Genomic DNA, 21,107 nt, shown 5'->3' with positions numbered 1-21,107 from the left:
GACAAAATGAAAACGTCTATTTTGTGATTAAAGTGGAAATTTTGGATCTAAACTCAAAATGTCCACTTTAATCTCGTAGTTTACTTTATCATTAAAGTAGACCGTCATAAACGTCATCTTAAAACCGACCCAGTTGTTAATCAATTAGGCGCTTCTGGGGCTTCCTCCTGACCTGACAGCAGCAGCAAGCAGCAATAGATCGCTGCACAGAACACATTAAATTTACCTCGTCCAGGAATTTTGTTTCTGTCTTGCGCCCGATGCTTGCTGGAATGGGCGCATCCCCGAATTGATGAATGCAATCATTAAACATCCTTTTCAGAGATTTTGTGGCAAGGTGTCCTCAGAATTTAATGGATGTTTTAGGCACACATGTCACATTGCGTGAAGTATAAACCTGGCCATAGGCACCTTACATTTCCTCCTATTTCAGCTATGTTAGCTAGTATGTATATATATATATATATATATATATATATATATATATATATATATATATTGTGAGCTGGAGGGCTGATCGCACACCAGATAGATATAACATAGGATATTACATATCCTTGGACGGAAAAGATGGCTTGTTGATCCCGGTGAAATTGGGGGGAAGAGAAATCTCAGCATTGTTAGACTCGGGAAGTAACCTTTGTATTGTGAAACGAGACTGTCTTAATGAACAATGCCTTAGAGACTGTGAGACTGTAAAAATACGCTGTGTACATGGTGATGTTAAAGATTATCAGACTTTACTTCTTCCTTTAACTTATAGGGGTCGCCACTTTAAGGTTTGGTCTGCCATTTCAGACTCGTGCCCTTGGCCATTACTCATAGGGACGGAGAAATGCCCTTTTTACGAAACTGATTAATAAATGTAAGGGACCAGTAGTCCAGTCCACTAATGAACTTAGTGGGGGGGGGAGAAGAAGAAGAAAACCAAGACGAAGAACTGGTAGCGGCCGGGGAAAATCTAGAGCCCTACTTAGATATTGAACCCGATCTCTCCAGCGAGACGGAGGAGGTCACCCCCGACAATCTTCCAGAATGGGCTGGTCCTTCTACATCTTCCCAGATTGCAAACGCCTCCGAACACAAACCGAAAGTTAACGAACAATCAGATTTTGTTCGTTTGCAGCATACTGATAGCTCATTAGAATATGAATTTAAACAGGCTCGCCTGCTAATGACTCTTATTACCAAAAGCGTAATTCCGGGGGTGTAAAACCTCACACTTTATAGAAAAGGACGGTTGCCTTTTCAGAGTGATCTCAGATCATTTGGAGGGGTAATTTATTGAACAACTGGTGGTACCTGAAGCACATAGGGAAACTGTTTTGCATCTGGCACATTCACACATCTTGGGGGGGCACCTCGGTGCCGACAAAACTAGAGACCGGTTATCAAAATGATTTTATTGGCTTAATATGGGAAAAATAGGTTTTGTACTTCATGTCCAGACTGCCAGATCGTCTCTGCTTATAAGCCTCCTCGGGCTCCCCTTTGTCCTATGCCCATATTGGAAGTTCCCTTTCAGCGTGTGGGATTAGATATTGTGGGACCATTACCTAAGACTAAGGATGGGTACCAATATTTGCTGGTGTTGGTTGATTATGACACGATATCCAGAAATGATTGCGCTGAAAAGGCCAACTCTTCAACTGTAGCCAAAGCACTATGTGAAACTTTTACTCGTATTGGTATCCCTAGAGAAATCTTAACTGATCAAGGCACACCTTTCACTTCTCGCGTGATGAAACAATTGTGTGACAGCTTTGCTATTAAGAAATTGAGTACTACTGTTTACCATCCTCAAACGAATGGTTTAACCGGCGATTTAACAAAACATTGAAACAGATGATCAGGCGAGTTGCTCATAATGATCCCACAACATGGAACACTGTCCTACCTTTTGTTTTGTACGCGGTGCGAGAATCACCACAGGCGTCCACTGGCTTGAGTCCCTTGAAGTTGTTATTGGCAGGCGGCGCGCAGGCATCCTGGATGTGGTGCGTGAGGAATGGATAGGAACGAGAGAGCAGCTAAGGTCCAAGCTTTGCAGATCGACTAATTTCGTTGCAAGACAGAATTTCTATGCTTTCCTCTATTGCTGTGGAACACCAACAACGAGAACAGGAAACTCAGAAGCGTCTTTACGATAGGCGCAGTAAGCTCCGTGAGTTCAAACCTGGCGATCGTGTTTTGGTACTGGTTCCCTCGGATCCACACAAATTCTTAGCTAAATGGCAGGGCCCGCCATTATTGAGGAGCGTATGAGTCCCGTAAATTACAAGGTTAGAATACCAGGCCGGCGCAAACCATTCCAGATTTTACACATTAACCTCTTGAAGGAATGGCACGACCGACAAAAGGTTAACACTTCCTTGGCTGCTGTTTCTCAGACCGATGTTACCATTGGTAACGATCTTACTGACACGCAAAAGACAGAACTGTTATCTTTGATAGAACGGAACACTGATGTCTTTTCAGATTTACCAGGCAAGACTAACATTACAAAACATAAAATTACCACTGAACCTGATGTTCGCATACAGATGCGGCCGTTCGGATACGGAAGCGCGAAATATTGTGTGAAGAGGTAAAAAGATGCTGACACTGGGTGTAATTCGTGAAAGTAAAGTGACTGGTGCAGCCCAGTCGTATTAGTCCCAAAGCAAGACGGTTCGGTTCGGTTCTGTATCGATTTCAGGCTTGAATAAGGTCTCTAAATTGATGCTTATCCCATGCCCGTGTCGATGAACTGTTGGAAAAACTGGGTCAGGCGAGCTATATCTCCACGCTAGATCTCACGAAAGGCTATTGGCAGGTGCCTTTAGAGGCTAGCAGTTGTGAGAAAAGGCATTTGCGACTCCTGACGGACTCTATGAATTTACAAGACTCCGTTTGGTCTTCACGGGCACCTCTAACTTTTCAGCATGATGGATCAGATCCTCGTCCTCACTCTGAATATGCTGGGGCATATCTTGGATGTGATTTTTAGCAATGATTGGAAAACACACTTAGAGCGGCTTCAAGCCGTTCTTGAAAGCTTGAACAGGCTGGCCTTACTGCTAACCCTAAGAAATGTAAACTAGGCATGTCCGAGACTCATTACTTAGGCTATTCTATGGGCAAGGGTTTACTTAGGCCACAATTAAGGAAAATAGAAGAAATGCTTGCTTATCCGAGACCTGGTACACAGAAACAAGTCCGCGCCTTTCTGGGGCTTGCTGGTTACTACAGAAAATTCATTCCAAATTTTGCACATAGAGCTGCTCCTCTTACAGAACTTACTAGAGGCAGAAAAACCGACCTATCTTGTGGACAGAAAATTGCAACGTTCTTTCAACAATTTAAAAAGCATAGTCTTCTTACCCGGTTCTAAGGAACCCGGATTTCACAAAAGATTTTATCTTGCAAACAGACGCAAGTGCATTTGGTGTGGGCAGTCCTGTCACAATTTTTGATGGAGAAGAACATCCAATCACATATTTGAGTAGGAAATTACTTCCTAGGGAGCGTAATTATTCTACAATTGAGAAAGAATGCTTGGCAATTAGGTGGGCTGTGGAAGCGCTTCGCTATTACTTGTGGGGACGAAACTTCACTTTGGTAACTGATCATGCTCCACTCCAGTGGTTGTACCGACAGAAAGATACAAACTCTCGTCTAATGAGATGGTTTCTGGGTTTACAACCTTACAGTTTCACAGTAAAGCACCGACCAGGTTCTGAACACGTCAACGCAGATGTATTATCACGACTACATGAACATGAACTTGGTACAGAGAGTCACTTGATTCACACGAATGTGAATAAAGCTGAGGGGGAGGGTGTGAGCTGGAGGGCTGATCGCACCCCAAATAGAGACAAACGCCCCGGGAAAACCACAAAACCTGAAACACTGACTCACATTGCTCCTTATCCTTGCACTATAACGCGTAATACAAGCCTCGCGCGGTACTCCGCCGACTTAAAAGCCGTGCGCAGCCTGTCAGTTTGGAATTGATTGTTTGCTTTTATCTCTCTCTGCTCCTAGCGGAACTGTCATCTCTGACTTGTCATGGAGCACGTTTAAGCTCATGTGTTTGCAGTGTTTGAATAAAAATCCTTCTTGTTTCTACGACCTCCTGTGTCTCTGTGCAAATCTGTGACCCAAGCGTGACAATATATATATATATATATATATATATATATATATATATATATATATATATATATATATACATAAAGGAGTCTGACCCCCATTTGTTTCTTGCAGTTTGGTCAGACATGTGCACACCAGTAGATCAGCTGGAGGTCATTTGGAGGGCTCTGGCAGTGCTTCTCCTGTTTCTTCTCTCACAAAGGAGCAGATACTGAACCTGCTGCTGGGTTGATGCCCTTGTACAGATTGTCCAGCTCTCCTCATGTAACGACCCATCTCTTGGTATTTCCTTCATGCGTTTAGACTTCTTATGATGGCACTTATGAATATGCCATCCTGGAGGTGCTAGACTATCTGTACAACCTGAATCAGCTGCAGGTACCATCCCATGCTACCAGTAGTGACAAGGGTATTAGCCAAATGCAAAACTAGAGAAAAATCAGTCAAGAAGGATAAGGAGAGAGCAACTCTGTGGCCACCACCTGCAAAACCATTCTCTTTTTAGGGATTGTCTAGCTGTTGCCTCACCAGTGCACCTGCTGTCACATTTCATTTGCAAAATAGGTGAAGTTCATTCACAATCGCTTATGCTTCTTAAGTGGACACATTGATATCCCTGAAGCTTAATTAACCTGATTAGACTGTGATGATTAAGTGTTCCCTTAATTTTCTTGTGCACTGTATATAAACATTCTGTCATGCCTTCTAAATAGTATATGTTATCCTTGAGTGTCAGAAGTTAAATATACCACAGATAAACAAAATCATGGTCAAGCAACAGAGCAAGTGGTTATAACTGGTAACTGCAATACATTTTAACATAATTATTTTAGAGTTGTAAGCTGGGACTGATTTGGGAAGGGTGGTTTCAGACTTGTTTAGTGCAGCCCTTTAAAACAGCTGCTTCACAAAAGAAGCAGGCAAGTAGAAAACAGAATCAAAGCAGCTGAAGTCTGGTTGTGATTGCTAGCAGCTCAAAAAAGTCACATTACTGTGAATATACTGGTTTCATTGACAATATAAAAACAAGGCATCTACCTGCTAGCTGTAGTTTGGCTGAATATACATTAGAAAAAAACCAAAAATAAGGCAACCTGGACCTCAGCTGCCAATACAGGTGAAGCAAATACCTTGGGTTTTGTTGAACACCACCACCTTCTGGCTGGATGGGTGACTGGGCAGACTGAAGACATCCAGTATCCTACTAGAAAAACAGCTAGACAAAAATAAGCCGACCTCACCAGACTGGACAGCTTTGCCTAAAACTGCAGTAGGGCCACAGCTCAGTGAGGGATGGGTGGCTAACACGGTGCAGGAAAGTCTCAGATGTACACGAAATGGACAACCACTGCGCAATCTGACAAAGCCAACTGGAAGTATGTGTTCAGCACCCTCTAAAAATTGGTGATTTGCTGCTTTGGCATGTAACTTTACTACTTTTTCTATTGATGGCAAAATTTAGTTTCCATATGTGACTTTCCTCCAACAATTCAAAGTTGTTGTTTACTTAAAGTCAAGTTGAAATTTTTACAGCAGTTCTAAAACGACATCCTGCCAAAATGTTTTACATTAATGTAAGCATTTTCTAATTAGAATCTACTATTTAATATTTATTAAAATAACAAAGAATGTCTTTATGTTTGTTTTCTGGTCATGTAAAGAGTTGGAAGGAAAAGGGTTTAGTTTTATTTCAGTGTTCAGATATTCAAATGACTTACTGAACAATAACTTTAATTTGAATATTTACCCTTTTTCAGATTATAAATGTACAAAGTGCTTAAACCTACAAGAAGGTACGTATTTAAATATTTTCCATTCTTTTTTATCTAAAGATGCTTGCTACTGAAATTAAAGCAGATAATAATAGCATGGTGTGTCTGGACTGTGGCACTGATGTAAAGTCGACTCCCAAGGTGTTCTTAACATAATGAGCATTTTTAAAATAACATTTTCATTTACACCTGAAAATGTCTACATAAGTCAGAAATGTGGTCAGTGGAGTCACCTGTGCATCTTCTCAATTCAAACTGAACCAAGAAAGAAATGCAGAGATATGCAATAAATTTGAGAGCTCTTCTGATGTAAGCTAGGGTTTAATACTCAAGAAGGTGTATTTCTGAATGGGGAGAGGCCAACGCTGTTGAACGACAGAGGGCACAGGCCCAAACAATGAAGCAAAACTAAATCATTGGTGTAACCTAAAAGTTGGATCCAGTTGGAACAGACCAATTCTTAGAAAAATTAGCAGTTTGATTTTTGTATTTCGTATTTGGAACTTCTTTGGTTAGGATTGTCTTTTAGGTGTCTCCTTGTGTTTCTTTTGCTCCTTTGAACTTTACTTCATATATGTTTTTAATAAATCTTTTATAAAGACTGTTTGCTTACCTTGTTTATACAAGCAAAAGATTAGAGGTCATCTTTCCTGTTTTGGGGCTTTTATTATATATTTTAAGACTTTTAAGTTTATTGTGAGGCCACCACTGGATCTGTGATTAGACCCCTTTAGGTTATGCCTTTTGCCAGACAGGAAAAGGAGGCCTGGTCTGACCTGTGAGGCGTTTTGCAGAACCTTTGCAGGCTTCAGTCTATTTTACTTTGGAAAACAACTCCATATCATAAAACTATGCTGTGCTGTTACCTCCAGTTGCCCTCATGCCATGTCCAGTTCTTTGACATGTGTAGAGGCCTTTGTTTCCAGGTGTTTCTCAGTCATCCTTACTTATGGGTCCCTGTAGTTTACAAGTTAGGGCCTGCCTGGTGATGTTGGGGTCCAGTTTTCTCAGAGTTGTGACCAAGCTAAACCCTTCTCCACTTGAGGATGTCCTCCACTGTAGGACGCTCCTGGGTTTTCTACCACAGCTCCACATTGCTCATGGTCTCTGGCCAGTGAATCCACAGAATATGACGTAAGCAGTAACTGACCTTTTGTTGTTTTCAGTGTCTCTGCTCCATATAACAGCACAGACTTGACATCTGTGTTGATTAAACAAAGATTGGTGTCTGGGCCAAACCCCCTGGAGTTCCAAATGCTTTTCATTTGGATAAATGCTTGCCTTGCTGATCCAGGTCTTTACATTTGCATCTATTCCACTTTTTGTGTCTACCACACTGCCACTGCACATAATTTATTATTTTTCCTAGACATTTAAGTCATAGCCCCACATAAATCCAAATTCAAAGAATGAGTTTACTAAGCTGACTCATTTACATGGAAAATGTGACCTTAAACACCAGTATGCACATGCATGCTTCTGAATTCTCTTGTAGCCAAAAAAAAAGAAAAGAAGAAAAAGAAATCAGGAAACTAAGCATTGCACATTGGTGTTGGTTTAGCATGTATGTTTAACCCACAGGCCCACAGTATTTTGGAGATTTTTTTTGTTGTTGTTGAAAAGTTGTATGTACTGTGCATATAAACTGGGGTCATTTTGGCTTGATATTGTCTGGGCATTGGTGTCTACAGAGAGATGCTGTGAGGGTCTTTGAATCCAGCAAGGGCTATTAACTCTCTGGGATCTCCGTTCTCATGTCATTAATGCTTAAATACTTTAACTTTAGCAAAAAGAGATTCCTTTAAAATAGCTTGTTTTAATGATAATGACTTTGTACTTTGCAGAAGGTATAGCTGTAAGAAGCCTTTGGGAAAACAGTAATTGTTATAATGTGATCACTTTGTTAACTTTTTTAAGTTAGTGGTTACCTTTACAAGTACATGTGTGATGTATTTTGGGGTTTAGGACTATGGAGGATTCATTTCCACCATTTAAATTTACTTTAACCTTTGTTTTAATTGGGTTAATTTTTATTTTTACGTCTTTCCACTGCACTGTTTTTTGTCGTCTGTGGGTGCCACCTTGGTAGGGTACGATTACTGGCATTTGCTATGAAGGGACAATGAGAGTATATGACGAGTGACATCACTGTTGCAATTGTACCAAGGTCATTCATTTCACAGCATTTTGTTTTCATTTTGCGGTTTAATAATATAGGATTGGTACATACTGTATTGCTCAACTAGGGTTTGGTGATTGACTTTCTTAGTTGAAATATTAAAAGAGCACTTGACAACGTTTCATGACTTCATGATTTGGGTTTGCAACATTTAGTTTCTCTGATTTTTGACCAAAACCTGTTTAATTGCTATGTTTCATCCGTCTGATCCTTTACATACATTGCCAACTACTTTTGGAATTTTTCTTTCTGTTTTATAATGTCTATAGTTATTTTTTTCTGATATCTGCTAGTCAAACAAAGATACAATTCCTGGTATTCCTGGTGAGAATATTTGCTTTCCTCTTTCAGGCCGTTAGAATTCCTTGCAATTGAGGAGACGGTCCACATTTTGAAGTAATGACATTAAATGCTAATGTCCAGGATTTGTGTCATTTCAATGTTCAGTCCCTTTCACATAACTAAATCTAACATGTGGCATCCCTTATGTGTTTAATTGGTGATATGTTCACAGAGATCACATCTAGCTTAGTATTTATAGTTAGATGGTCATGAGAACTGCTTTACCTAATGTTTTCAGAGAGGACAATGGTGTTGAACCTGTTGAGGTGCAGGCTATTTAATCTGAAGAAGATCTGTTTTTTCCTGATGCAATCCCAGCTGTTCACAAAATTGATGCCATTCCTCCTACCAGAAGGATGTCATCCATCTGTTCAGGGCTAGAAGTCTGCTGAAAGCTTTGCCAATTTTTTAAACATCAGTCAGGATTTGGAAATGACAGTCTTTCAACAATCAATCACTGTCTCTGACTGGCAGTAGAAAATATTATTTATCCAAGTAAACATCACTTTTGTCCTAAAAATCCTGCTCCTGTACTTCTCAAAGACTGACAACATTCTCCTTCTAATATCTAAAAAAACAGGCACTAGGGAAGCCAACACAAATGCTTTGCAGTCAGGGCTAGATTAACCATTAAGCAAAATAAGTATGCCCTTAGGGCATCAAGGGAAGGGGGGCACCACAGAAATTTTACATTGCTAAATTTAACACGGACTTTATGGTGCTAAAGTCCAAGGTGCAGTTGAATCAGGTACCACAAAAAGGGGATCGCACATTAAGTGAAAAAAATTACATACATATATACAGTATACACTGTAATGATATACTGTATATTAATCCTGGGAATACAACAAAATTATAATCTGTGGGGCACCAAAATCTTCTAAGTGCTCATGGCCTGTAAAGGTCTTAATCTGGCCCTGAGTCAGATAGTGAAAAGTTTATGTGGTGAACAATGAAGTCTTGATAAGAAGAATATCTCAACAATTTGCTGGCAGGGTAAAGGAAGCAGAGAGCCTCAGATTAGTTGTCAGTTTTTACGTCAATAAATATTTATTTAGTTTTCCTTTTGTGTTTTCCTATATGTGGTTATTTATGTATTATAAATGTACTATTATTAGTTCCTTTTTGATTCCTTGATATTATTTTGGAAGTAGATGATTGCCCATAAGAGCCCTTCTTCTATCAAAACAAATATAGCTATTTCAGTAGGCACAGTACAAACAACTGACATTTAATTTTAATATTCAATCATTCTGGAACAAAAAAAAAAAAAGACTGCGAAACAGAAACAATGCTCCTTTTCTTTTTTAATAATAAAATAATAATAATTAACAGATATCTGAAATAATTTTTATTTTTATTCTAATCAATAGCTATTAAAGTAAAACATAAATGAAAGATAATGAACATGTTTTGTTTTGTTTTGTTTTTTCAGAATTGTTTAAAATTGTGAATGAAGTAGGTAAGATCATTTTGGCCTGTTTTCTGTTTTGCCCCGAATCTGTTACTGCAGGTTTGACCCTGTATTATATATGCATGTTTAAATTAATGGGATTGTCCACCTATCTGTTTAATTTGAAGTATATTCAACATAAAAATTTAAAGGACGTAACCATCTTATTTGCCTATACATGTGTATTGTCTAATGTACACAGTTCAGAACTGTGTTTACTCACATGAAAAATGGTAGTCATATCTTTTGGAAAGTACATGTGTGGTGTCATCCATGAAGTGCTGGACCTTCAAGTTCAAAATTAATGTGATAGAAAGGTGGGAAAAAGTTATATACTCTGGTCCAGGATGTCTTATCTACTCATTAGGCAGCTTGTTTACTCCATTTTATTTTTTATTTTACATAAACTTAAGACTGCTTTCCCCTTTCACTGAGAATATAGCATTTTTTTTCCACACTTTTGCTCCTATACATTTTATTTTCAAAAAATAAAATATTATAACGGCATTCAACTCAATCAAATAAATAATAGTAATATAACAGATACAAATATTTAGTTTGAAATGAATATGGGGAAAATAAAGGAGAAATAGAAATACAAAGAAAAAAAGAACAATTCAAAGCATAAGAAAGTCAATCACAGGCCATGTATGCTAAATTAATATTAATGAATTCTTAATATGTTCTAAAAATTTTGGGCATATCCTCTAAGACAGGATTTGACTTTTTCTATTTGATAAATTTGAGATCACATAGAACATTGCTTACCCACTAAATTATAGAAGGTGGGTTGGGAGTCTTTCAGTTGAGCAAGATAAGTCTGTATGCTAGTAGTGTGGTATTAGCTATTACAATCAATTTCTCACAATGCTCCTCATTTTGTCTAGGAATACACCAACTATTGCCATTAATGGATTAGGAATGATTGTGATACTAAGGCTATTTGAGAAGTGTGTAAAGATTTTTGTCCAAAATTATGTCAATTTGATGCATTTCCAAAAGAGATGGTCTTATGATGCAGGAGCTAGAAGAAGCACTCTCAGGTTGACCCTTGCCCTGGGTACATTTCACACAATTTAAAATAAGATAAATGTGATTGATGGAAGATTTTCAGTTAAATTATAGAATTTTTAGCACATATAGAACTAGAGTGCATTCTCTGTATGGCTGAGTTCCACTTCTTTTCTGAGATGCTGATTGTAAACTCCCTTTCACACTGTTCCCTAGGATCTTTGATGGGTAGGTTCCTCAAAATATTTTTATATATTGTTAAAATGCTCCCTGAGTCTTCATTAAGACTAACCAGAAAGGTATAAGGGGTTAATATGGGTGCAAGATGTGCAAAATTGGGTAGGATTCTTTTAACAAAATTTATAATTTGCATACTTTATTAAAAATGTGTGTAACTGGTAAGCTAAATTTGAAGGATAAGAGTTCATAAGACACAAATATATTGTCTATATAAAGAAAATGATGTCCCAAGGGTGTGAGAGGCAGAGGGAAAATTGCTACTAGGATTAAAAAGACAAAAATTTAAATTTCTTGGAGTAAATATCACCATACTCAAAAGGGCTTACCAACACCTTTTCCTCTTTAGTTATCTGAAGAAATTCTACAGGCCAGGAATAATACAAGAACAAGTTACCAGTTTTTGCACCTACTTTGTTGTTTCATCCACTAGTGTTGATGTTACAAACCAAATATTTTCTAAATGGAAATAGGAAAGTCTGCCATATTTTAGAACCACTTACTTTATCCCCAATGAAAGTAGACACCCATTTAAAATAACATTAATATATTGTAAAATTTCTCTTGCATACATAGGAAAGCCGTCACACCTTTTGCAAATAATATGTCTCTACAGTATTTAAGTTATACTCATCACCATCTCTAGGATCAAGTCAACTTCCTTTTATTGTTCTAACATTACATTTTGGTACATGTGCATATCGCTGCAATTTGCTTGTGTTTATTTATAATGCTTTTAAAGCAAACAATGCTAAATGTTTTACTGATTTTATTTTGGCTTATTCCTTGCAAGTTTCTCATTTCTTTTATGGTTTTTATTCATTACCTTACATGAACGTTCAATAGGAATGCAGTGTCTTAGACTTTTTCTAAATAATATGTCTCTACAGTATTTAAGTTATACTTATCCCCATCTTTAGGATTCAGTCAACTTCCTTTAATTGCGCTAAAATTACATTTACATATAGCTGTTATTTGTTTGATTTACTTCTAACTCTTTTAGAATTAAAGTGAGCAATGCTTAATGTATTACTGATTTTATTTTGGCTTATTCCTTGCAAGCTTGTCATTTCAAAGTTATCTTGTAAACTTTTACAGTTATTATTCTTTACCATTCATGAACTTCCAATAGGAATGCAGTGTCCAATAGATAAATTGTTAAGTTAAACTTGATCTTGACTTTTTTTTCTCTTCTAATCCTTCTTAGAGGAAAAGGGAATCATTCTTAACTCAGGTATGGTTTGACATTCTGCTTTTAACAGTTTGTAGTGACTGCTAATGACATTCCTGCTGAACTAATATTTCACTCTCTTTTAACCAGTGTGGGATTCATATCTGGAAAATAAAGGTAAACTGAGCAATTTTGAACAATATACAGTATTATCTTTTAATTATGATTTGTGTATAAAATAAGTGTTTCTAACTGATTTCTATAATTGCTTTACTTTACAGTGTATTTTTCTGTCTTTCGTTTGTACATTTATTTCCTGGATTTTGCTCCATTCTCTTTACAGCTGACATAAGCCTGCCCGAAGCAGAACACCTTGACATTTTGCAGTCTGCAGATTCATTACATGTTAGGTTGTCACAAAATACACAAGGACAAGACAACTGGCCCTGCATTACAGGCACTGCCTTGTCACCTGGAAGGAGTCACTACTGGGAAGTGGAAGTTGGTGAGAAAAGCAGCTGGGCGATTGGAGTGGCATCTGAGAGCAAAAGAGAAAGCAAATGCATTCCTGATACTCCAGAAGGTGGATTTTGGATCATTCGGCTGTGTAAGGGAAAGAGCCTTGAAGCTGTCTCCAATAAAGTCATTAAACTTCAAAAAGAAAAACCCAGGAAAGTGGGAGTGTACCGGAATGGGAATTACGTGTCCTTTTACAATACAGAGGTCAAACAACGCATTCAAAGATTTGAGATTAAACAGTCTCAAACATTATATCCTGTTTTCAGTCCAGGATTACATGACAGAGGTCCTCTGATCATCAAAAAAAGAGTATAACACAGAGTTGATTAACTTATGAATCTGTTCCTCAGTTTCAGATATTACAATTAATTTAAGCTCTTAAAGGTTGTCAGCCTACGGTAAGGGCCCACTAGTGCACACATCCACACTTGCAATCCACTCATCAGTGTAGAACTGCTAATTAACTAAAATGAATATCTTTTGGAAATGGCAAGGAAAAAAAAATATCCTGAAGAAAGGACATGTAGACATGAAGAGAACATGCAGGCTCCACACACACAGTGATTAGACACACGTAGTTTCCAAACAGAGGATGCTGAATCTGTGAGGCGAAATCTTGTTGCCTCATTTTCAGATAAGCTCTTTAATATTCAGTGGGCATTTGTTTTCATTGTGAAATTAAGTCTATCGAAGCAGTTTTTTTTATTAGACAAACATTTTTTTTATGTAAAGTAAATCTAACACGGTTTATAATTTATGATATTTAATGTTTTTTGGTAACATCTCTAGTAATAATCTGCAGTTTTCATACCAAAGCAGGTTTGAGGCTTATAATATTCATGGATATGAGATTACTTTGAATAATATTTAACAAATATCAACATAGAGTGGTTTTGAATATAATTCTTAATGTTTATTTGCACATACAGTATATACATTTTTATGCCAATGTAAATTCTATAAGACATTATATTTAGAAATCTCTCTATGTGATCTAAGCCTATTCAAGAATAAGAATGCTCTCTAAGAATAAGTTGAACAAAATTAAATTAAAATCATTATTTAGTATTTAGTGTCATCTGATATTTTAGATTAAATTGGCTGTTTCAGTTGATAAGAAGATTTGGTTAGGTTTCTATAGGCATTGCTTAAAATGATCATTTTATCTGCTAAAGTAATGATTCCCTATACTCGGTATATCAAGTTGTCCTTGTTATTCAGAAATATTTGTTTGTTGTAAGGTTTTCCTCTTATTTAGTGCCATAAAGATAGGGCCCTATATTAACTTGTATATAAATAATGTTTTTCATTTTACTATCCCTGTCTAATTTTGTTTTTGAGATAAAGAAATAAAATACCACTAGATATTTCAGACATTAACATCAGTCATGTACCTTGACACCTTTGCTTGTTCATAATTTCAACTAATACCAATGAGGTTAGATAATATCAATATCATATTTTATAGTGCATTCTGAGAAAAAAATTATATGCATAACTATGCAATGAATTTAATTTGGTCGCTTCAGTGCTCATCAAGAAATATTCAGCCATCAGTTTGATGATTTTAACTGTACATAAAGCATCTTTGTAGCACTGCTACAGTAGATTTTATCTTTCCATAACGTCCCTATATACTTTACATCAATGAATCTTTATGAGGTCAGCCTCATTATAAAATTATTTATCTGGAATTCAGAAGAGCCACACATCAAAAATGAGACACGCACACACAGATCCAAAGCACAAAGTGGCCCTGCATTATATAATTTTCAGTTTTACTACTGGGCTGCTACTATAAAGCAGAATAAAATATACAATACCATTTTAGAAATTGGCAGAAATTCAAAAATATACACTGGCTTTATTTGCATTGGAACTGTTCCACCTTTGCTTTGCATGGGTGGCGCAGCGGTAGCGCTGCTGCCTCGCAGTTTGGAGACCTGGGTTCGCTTCCCGGGTCCTCCCTGTGTGGAGTTTGCATGTTCTCCTCGTGTCTCTGCGGGATTCCTCCCACAGTCCAAAGACATGCAGGTTAGGTGCATTGGTGATCCTAAATTGTCGTGTATGTGTGTTTCCTGCCTTGTGCCCTGTGTTGACTGCGATTGATTCCAGCAGACCCCCGTGACCCTGTTTTTGGATTCAGCAGGTTGGAAAATGGATGGATCTTCTTTGCATGGTGTTCAGTGCTGCAGTCAATACAAATAATACCCAATAATTACTAAAAATGCAAAAATAATGTAGGAGACATTTTGGGACAGAGACACTCTCATCCAATAAGAGCCTTTTTCAATGCTTCCTAACATTCTCAGTATTTAACTTATGGAAACACTGAGACACTATACAAACCTGTACATTGAAAATGTATTTACACCTGTTCAACAATTCAACACAAAATGTTATCTTTCATCTGCATGCATTGTTTTTCCTATATGCAAATTAGATATTTTGTTAAAGGCAATCCACTAATTTTTTGTACCTCACTCCCATATCTATTCCTGAGGAGATAGTGGCTAGTTGGGATAAAGATCCAGACAGCAACTCTAAAGTTAAGTAAATAAGGAATTTATCCTTTAATAATAATACAAAAAATTTTAACTCATTTTGAAGCGTGTTATTATTGTTTTTGAAATATCATAGTGCAGCATGAGCTTTAGGTAGCTTTATATGAGAAATCGGGAAATGTTTATATGTTAAAGCACTTGCATTATAAATGTAAATATATTTTCTATTTTATAGTTGGTAATTCGACCACTAATTATTTGATGATTTTATCTTGATCTTTCTATCTTTAACAAGATACTGTATTTGAAGCATGTGAGTGCTTTGGTTGCAAAAGTGATTCTAAAATTGTAATTAGTTAGTCATTTCGCTTAATTTTTTCAAATAAAACTTGAAAAAAATCTCCATTAAAATTTTTCAGATTGTATAAGCATTCAGTAATGATATAAAGAGAACTGTATCCATAACAGATTAGAGCGGTAGGGTGCTTTTATAGATTGATGATACAGATTTCAATATCATTTTGTATTATTCAACATGTTTTTTGTAACCTGTACTACTATTATATTAAATTAATCATGTTTTCTTAAATACTCTTGTCTTTTTTTGATTAAGCAGTGTCACAATAACGAGACATAAACAGAGAAAGGTTTGGGGCAGTCACCCGTATAATATGGTATCCCGGCTGCAAAAGTCGTTTTAATCAAATAATGTGCACTGAAGTGCATACAACTGAGTCCAGAACAAGACTGAGAGAAAAAGGAAAAAGGGCAGGCTTTTAAAGGGGAAGACAGGAAGTAAGGTCATAAGGATAGGACGTGACATCACAGGGACTGGAGCCGGTAAGGTCAACTTCCATTGGCTCGGTCCCGGAAGTGACGTCAAAAGAGCCAGGTGGAATCTCCCGGGAATGGTCTACAGAAAAGGAAGAAAAAGAGTCAGTGCACTCTGCCACATCCCGGCATGCCTCAGAACTGCCTTCACTCAAGCCCTTTAGCTGCCTCCCATGCGCACGTGTGTGACAGCTGTCACACCTGACTGCTAGCATCACTCAATGATAACATACAAAGGACTTATGGATTATAATGGTGTATTGACTGGAATTCCTTTTTTTGCCATTTCAAAATTTAAAAAAATCATAAAAGACCAAAGCAAGAAACACAAAGGTTTATTTTTTGGTTGTAAACATTGAGCAGTATCTTTCCTTTTTCATGGAGTTGAAACTTTTCACTTTTTCTACAGTATCAATTATAATTATATTATTTATTGCAGTGGAAATTATAAATGTTCTGTCAACCTCACAGATGTGCAAACAGAGTTGAAACTGTAAGTAATCATTTCTTGCAGAGTACACAATTACTTGGGTGTGAATAATAGACTCAGGGTGTTACTGTTTGTCTTAGTTTTGTCAATGCCTTTAAAATTTGTTGTTCATTGTTAGTTATTCTTGTGATTATCTCTTGCAAATATGATGTGCAGTGCCAAATGGATTTTGCCAGTTTTTCTGTCTTTAACATGGAACTCTTACTCATTCATCCAGGGCAAGAATTAGACATGGTGAGACCCGGGGCCGGCTCTACGCTGGGGCAAGGGGGGCAATGCCCCCTTAATCAAACGTCCTGCCCCCTTAAATTAAACTTTTAGAAGCTGAGAGAGAAAAATAATAGATTACCCACAAACTGAATATGGACAAGATGTACTACAGTAGCTGAAAAATCCACTGGAAAAGGCACAAATGAGATGATAGGTTTCACTTCTTGTTCGCTCTTTCCCTCCGTGCTCTGTTTGTCCGCAGCTCACACAGCACTCGCAGAGATCCTCCACTCACCCTCCCCCCAGCTAAACATCCAATCACTGTTTAGTATGCAAATGACCCGGTGTCAGGTTTCTCAGTAGGCAGGGCTGCGCAACAGCGGCAGGCTTTGAGGAAGCAGCAAATCTCTGTCGTCAAAATCATAGCGACTTGTGAGATAATTAACAACAACTAAAAAATACATCTATATTTGTACAGTCAATGGGGGACTAGTCCATTGTTCTTCTCACAGTTTCAGTCTGGTAGAGAAGAGCCTGTCTGCTGCATAGTGCAGACTGGAGGACCTGTGTCTGTCTGTCAGACCCCGACACAAAGCCCCGCCCCAGCTTTCAACTCTGCACTCAACAGTTTTCTCGTTTCATATACTGATGAAATCACAGCGATTTTAGTAAAGCTTAATTACTTTCCTCCCCAGCTTCCAGCAGTTCACAAAGGGAAAGTTAATGCTGTGAGATGCATCCTTTTTCCCAAGCTTTTAAAAAGTGTGACGCTGCTCCTGGCTGTACCAATAGCAGTAGCAATGATCAGAGACAGCAACTAGCATGTCTACTCCTGTGGCATCAACAGGCACTGCTTCTCCTGTACCTCTGCCAACAATTGCTGCCCCAAAGCAACCCGCTCAGCTACCCAGTGAGATAAATGGTAATACACCATCCCAGCCAATACTGGGTAGTTACCCCAAACGTGTATTTGGTGGTACAACATTAAGATCGTTCAATCCTGCCTGGTACCACACACGACCATGGCTGGAGTACTCTGTTGTGCGGGACGCATGCTTCTGTTCCCCTGTCGGAAATATGGCAGCACAGTTAATGAAAGGGATGTAGTTTTTACCTTAACTGGTTTTAACAGCTGGAAAGCAGCACTTGATCGAGACAAGGGGCTACAGAGGCATGTGTCCAGCCACAGCCATGTGCATGCTTCAACCATCTGGACTGAGCATAAAAGCAGAGAGGCCACAGGGGGACTGTGGATTCAATGTTGGTTGGTAAAACACAACCTGAAAAAAAACATTATTATGTCAAGAGTATTGGTAGTGCTATAAGGTTTCTCTGTGTAAATGAGTTGGGGCTCAGTGGGACTGCAGAAACCTTGAGACATGATGCAACGGGTAATGATGATGACATTGCTTCAGGTATTTTTCTAAAACTGATGGAATATACCTTAGAGAAGGATGAGAAGCTAGCAAGCATTGCTAAGGGTGTCCCAAAAAATGCAAAATACACATCTAAGGATATCCAAAATGAAATTATCCAAACACTGGCTGACATGGTGCTTGGAAAGGTCAGGAAAAATATGAAAGTGCTGATTCTGCAGGGTTTTGCCTCAAAAGTGATGGGACCAGGGATAGGTGCAATGAGGAAAATTTGTCTGTGATAATACGGTTTGTCAGAAATTCCATGCCAGAGGAGCATCTTATTGGGTTGCTCGACTTGCAACAACTTGATGCAGAGTACATCACCTGTGAGATACTGTTACACCTTTCTGTTGCTGGCTACAGTGCTGACAGTATACTTAACCAGTGTTATGATGGGGTTAGAGGTGGTGTACAAGCTCTGCTCCAAAAGAAGCTTGACAGATATGTCCCATACATCCATTGCTACAACCAACAACTGCACTTAGTGGTTCTGCATGCCATGCAGAGTGAGCCATGTGCAAAAAGATTTTTTTAGCCTACCTAGTTCACTCCACAACTTTTTTCACCACCACTATGTGCTCAATAAACATGATGCACCTTGTCTAAAAAGGCTGCTTGAGACTAGATGGACAAGCCACTATAAGGTGAGGTGACAAGGTGCACTGTGGACAATCAAGAATAAATCCTTAGTATCCTATCTGAGATGACAGAGGATAATGATGCTGCAGTTGACCTGTGCACCGAGGCATGAGGCCTGCTATGCCAAATTAAGAGGCATCACATCTTTGAGATTGGAAAGTTCCCAGTGCGGGTGCTTGGTGTCTTGAAACCAGCAAATGCTATTCTACAGTCTCAATCAGTTGATCTGTGCAGTGCTTCTGAGGTTGTTAGTGCAGCACGGGACTCCTTAAAAAAACATCTGTGAGGATGACTGTTGGGGAGTGTCATCTCCTGCTGAGGATGAGTCACATCCAACAAAGAGAAGGAGAACAATGAGCAAACACCGGGGCAAAGTGTTGTGCTCTCAACTTTGGGCCATACAGACTCTGGTGACCCTACCATTTCCCCCCATCAGTCTCTGAAAAGATCCCTGCTCAACATCCTTGACAGGGCCATTTCTAGTCTTGCACCCAAATCTAGTGCATTTCTAGATCCCACCCTGTTGCACCCTCTGGCTGTGATGGCTGGCACTGTAGGAGATGTTGTAAGTCTGAAAATTGAAGTTCTTGTGGCAAAACAGATGCTGCTCAAAAAATGTTCAAAGGAAACAGACCTGTCCACTGTGTGTAAACTCCTGCAGGAGTACAAGGAAGCCTCTAAATTGCATAAATTGTGTGTAACAGCCCTGGTCATTGTTGTGTCTTCAGCATCGTGTGAGAGCTCCTTCTCCACTTAGTCACGGGTCCTAAGCCCCTATCGTCGCACCATGTTACATAAAAGAAAGAGGAATTTGGTGATTTTGGCCCATGAGAAGTCCATAACAAATAACTTGAATATGGATGAATTTGTAAGAGTTTTTTGCAAAAGGAAACAGGAGACTGTTGTTGTAGAGTGGATTGAGGAGAAAGGAGAGCGGAGCTGTTCAGTTGCAAATAGAGAGTTCAGTTGCTTGCAAAACAAACAAGCTTAAAACAAGACAAAAAAAGAAGAAAAAGTTCAAATGTTCTGTTCTAAATCTGTTGTGTTCTACAAATTAGTTTGAGAATTGTAGGAAAAGACATGGTGATTTTTTTTTTTTAATTACTATGCCAACCCTTTTTAGTTTTGTAAATATTGGCTATATTGAGAGGTCTTATTTTATTCTTACTTTATTTTGCAAATTTATTTGAGAATTAGGCCATCCAATTAAGATAATTTTTATGTTGTTGGTTGTAAAGATCTGGATGGATATTTTATTTTATTCTTTATTTTATTTTTTTACTTTTCAAGACTTGGTGAATTGATTTTGTTTTTATAACTTGGCCTACCCTTTTTAGTTTTGTTAGTATTGGCAATAGTGAGAAGTGTTATTGCTGGCTTCGAATATAATTGATATAGGCCATAAAATTAAGGTAAATGTCATGTTTTTAGTTGTTATAATCTGATAAGGAATATTTTATTTTACTTTTTGTTGTTTTATTTTTCAGTTTTCCTCCTGAGGGATTGCCACCTTATTGTGGTCAGGGGGTTTGCGTGCCTCAGTGACCCTAAGAGCTACACCAGCAGAAGCTTAGCCTTCAGGTGGGACACCCAAGTTGGACCGGTCTTAGGGTAGAGGCCTGACAAAGTGCAATCCAATTACATGACAAAAACAGTTATCCAGAGCACCCCCACCCCTTTCCCGCCTCCATCGTCACCATGTGCCCCCTTCACATTTCTGTCTGCCCCCTCATATATGCTTGTCTAGAACCGGCCCAGGTGAGACCCTAAACTGCGGGAAGCTGTATAGACCTTATTTGGCACGGCTTTATAGCCATTATTGTCACGTGCACAGAGTTTAGTGAAATTCTTACTTGCCTGTGCTAATCAACATGCAATATCTCACCATTTTCCTGCACCATGATTAGTGAGTAGACATACCTTACCTAGAAGCCTTTATCTTAAAACTTATGTCCTCCTTACCAAAATAATCTTAGAAAAACATATTATTCATTAACACACTAACTAAATAAGTAAATAATAGTCTCCAGTGAGAGAAAAGTGTATTTTATACCACTTTATGTAATTTTGGAGAAATGTGAGGCTGCATTAGCATTCTTTGGTGTGTTCTGTGCTACTAACACAATGTCTACTCCTATACAATGCTTTTGGAACTTTGGTGTCTGGAAATGTCTTCAACTTACAGACTGATGGGGCA

At 38.2% G+C, this 21,107-nt stretch overlaps 1 protein-coding gene across 2 annotated transcripts in view; it reads left to right on the top strand.

Moving 5' to 3' along the window:
• The window catches only part of LOC120525025 (erythroid membrane-associated protein-like), a 103,903-nt gene extending 89,427 nt beyond the window's left edge, over positions 1-14,476 (top strand). For both annotated transcript variants that reach the window (XM_039746972.1, XM_039746963.1), the window contains 5 exons: positions 5,892-5,927; positions 9,863-9,889; positions 12,336-12,362; positions 12,450-12,476; positions 12,643-14,476. In XM_039746972.1, the coding sequence (XP_039602906.1) occupies positions 5,892-5,927; positions 9,863-9,889; positions 12,336-12,362; positions 12,450-12,476; positions 12,643-13,133 (608 nt within the window). In that variant the 3' untranslated portion in view covers positions 13,134-14,476. The remainder of the gene's footprint in view (positions 1-5,891; positions 5,928-9,862; positions 9,890-12,335; positions 12,363-12,449; positions 12,477-12,642) is intronic.
• Positions 14,477-21,107: the final 6,631 nt, after the last annotated feature.

This window comes from Polypterus senegalus, chromosome 1 (assembly GCF_016835505.1).
Source record: "Polypterus senegalus isolate Bchr_013 chromosome 1, ASM1683550v1, whole genome shotgun sequence".
Lineage (NCBI taxonomy): Eukaryota > Metazoa > Chordata > Cladistia > Polypteriformes > Polypteridae > Polypterus > Polypterus senegalus.
This window is presented reverse-complemented; position numbering and strand designations above follow the sequence as displayed.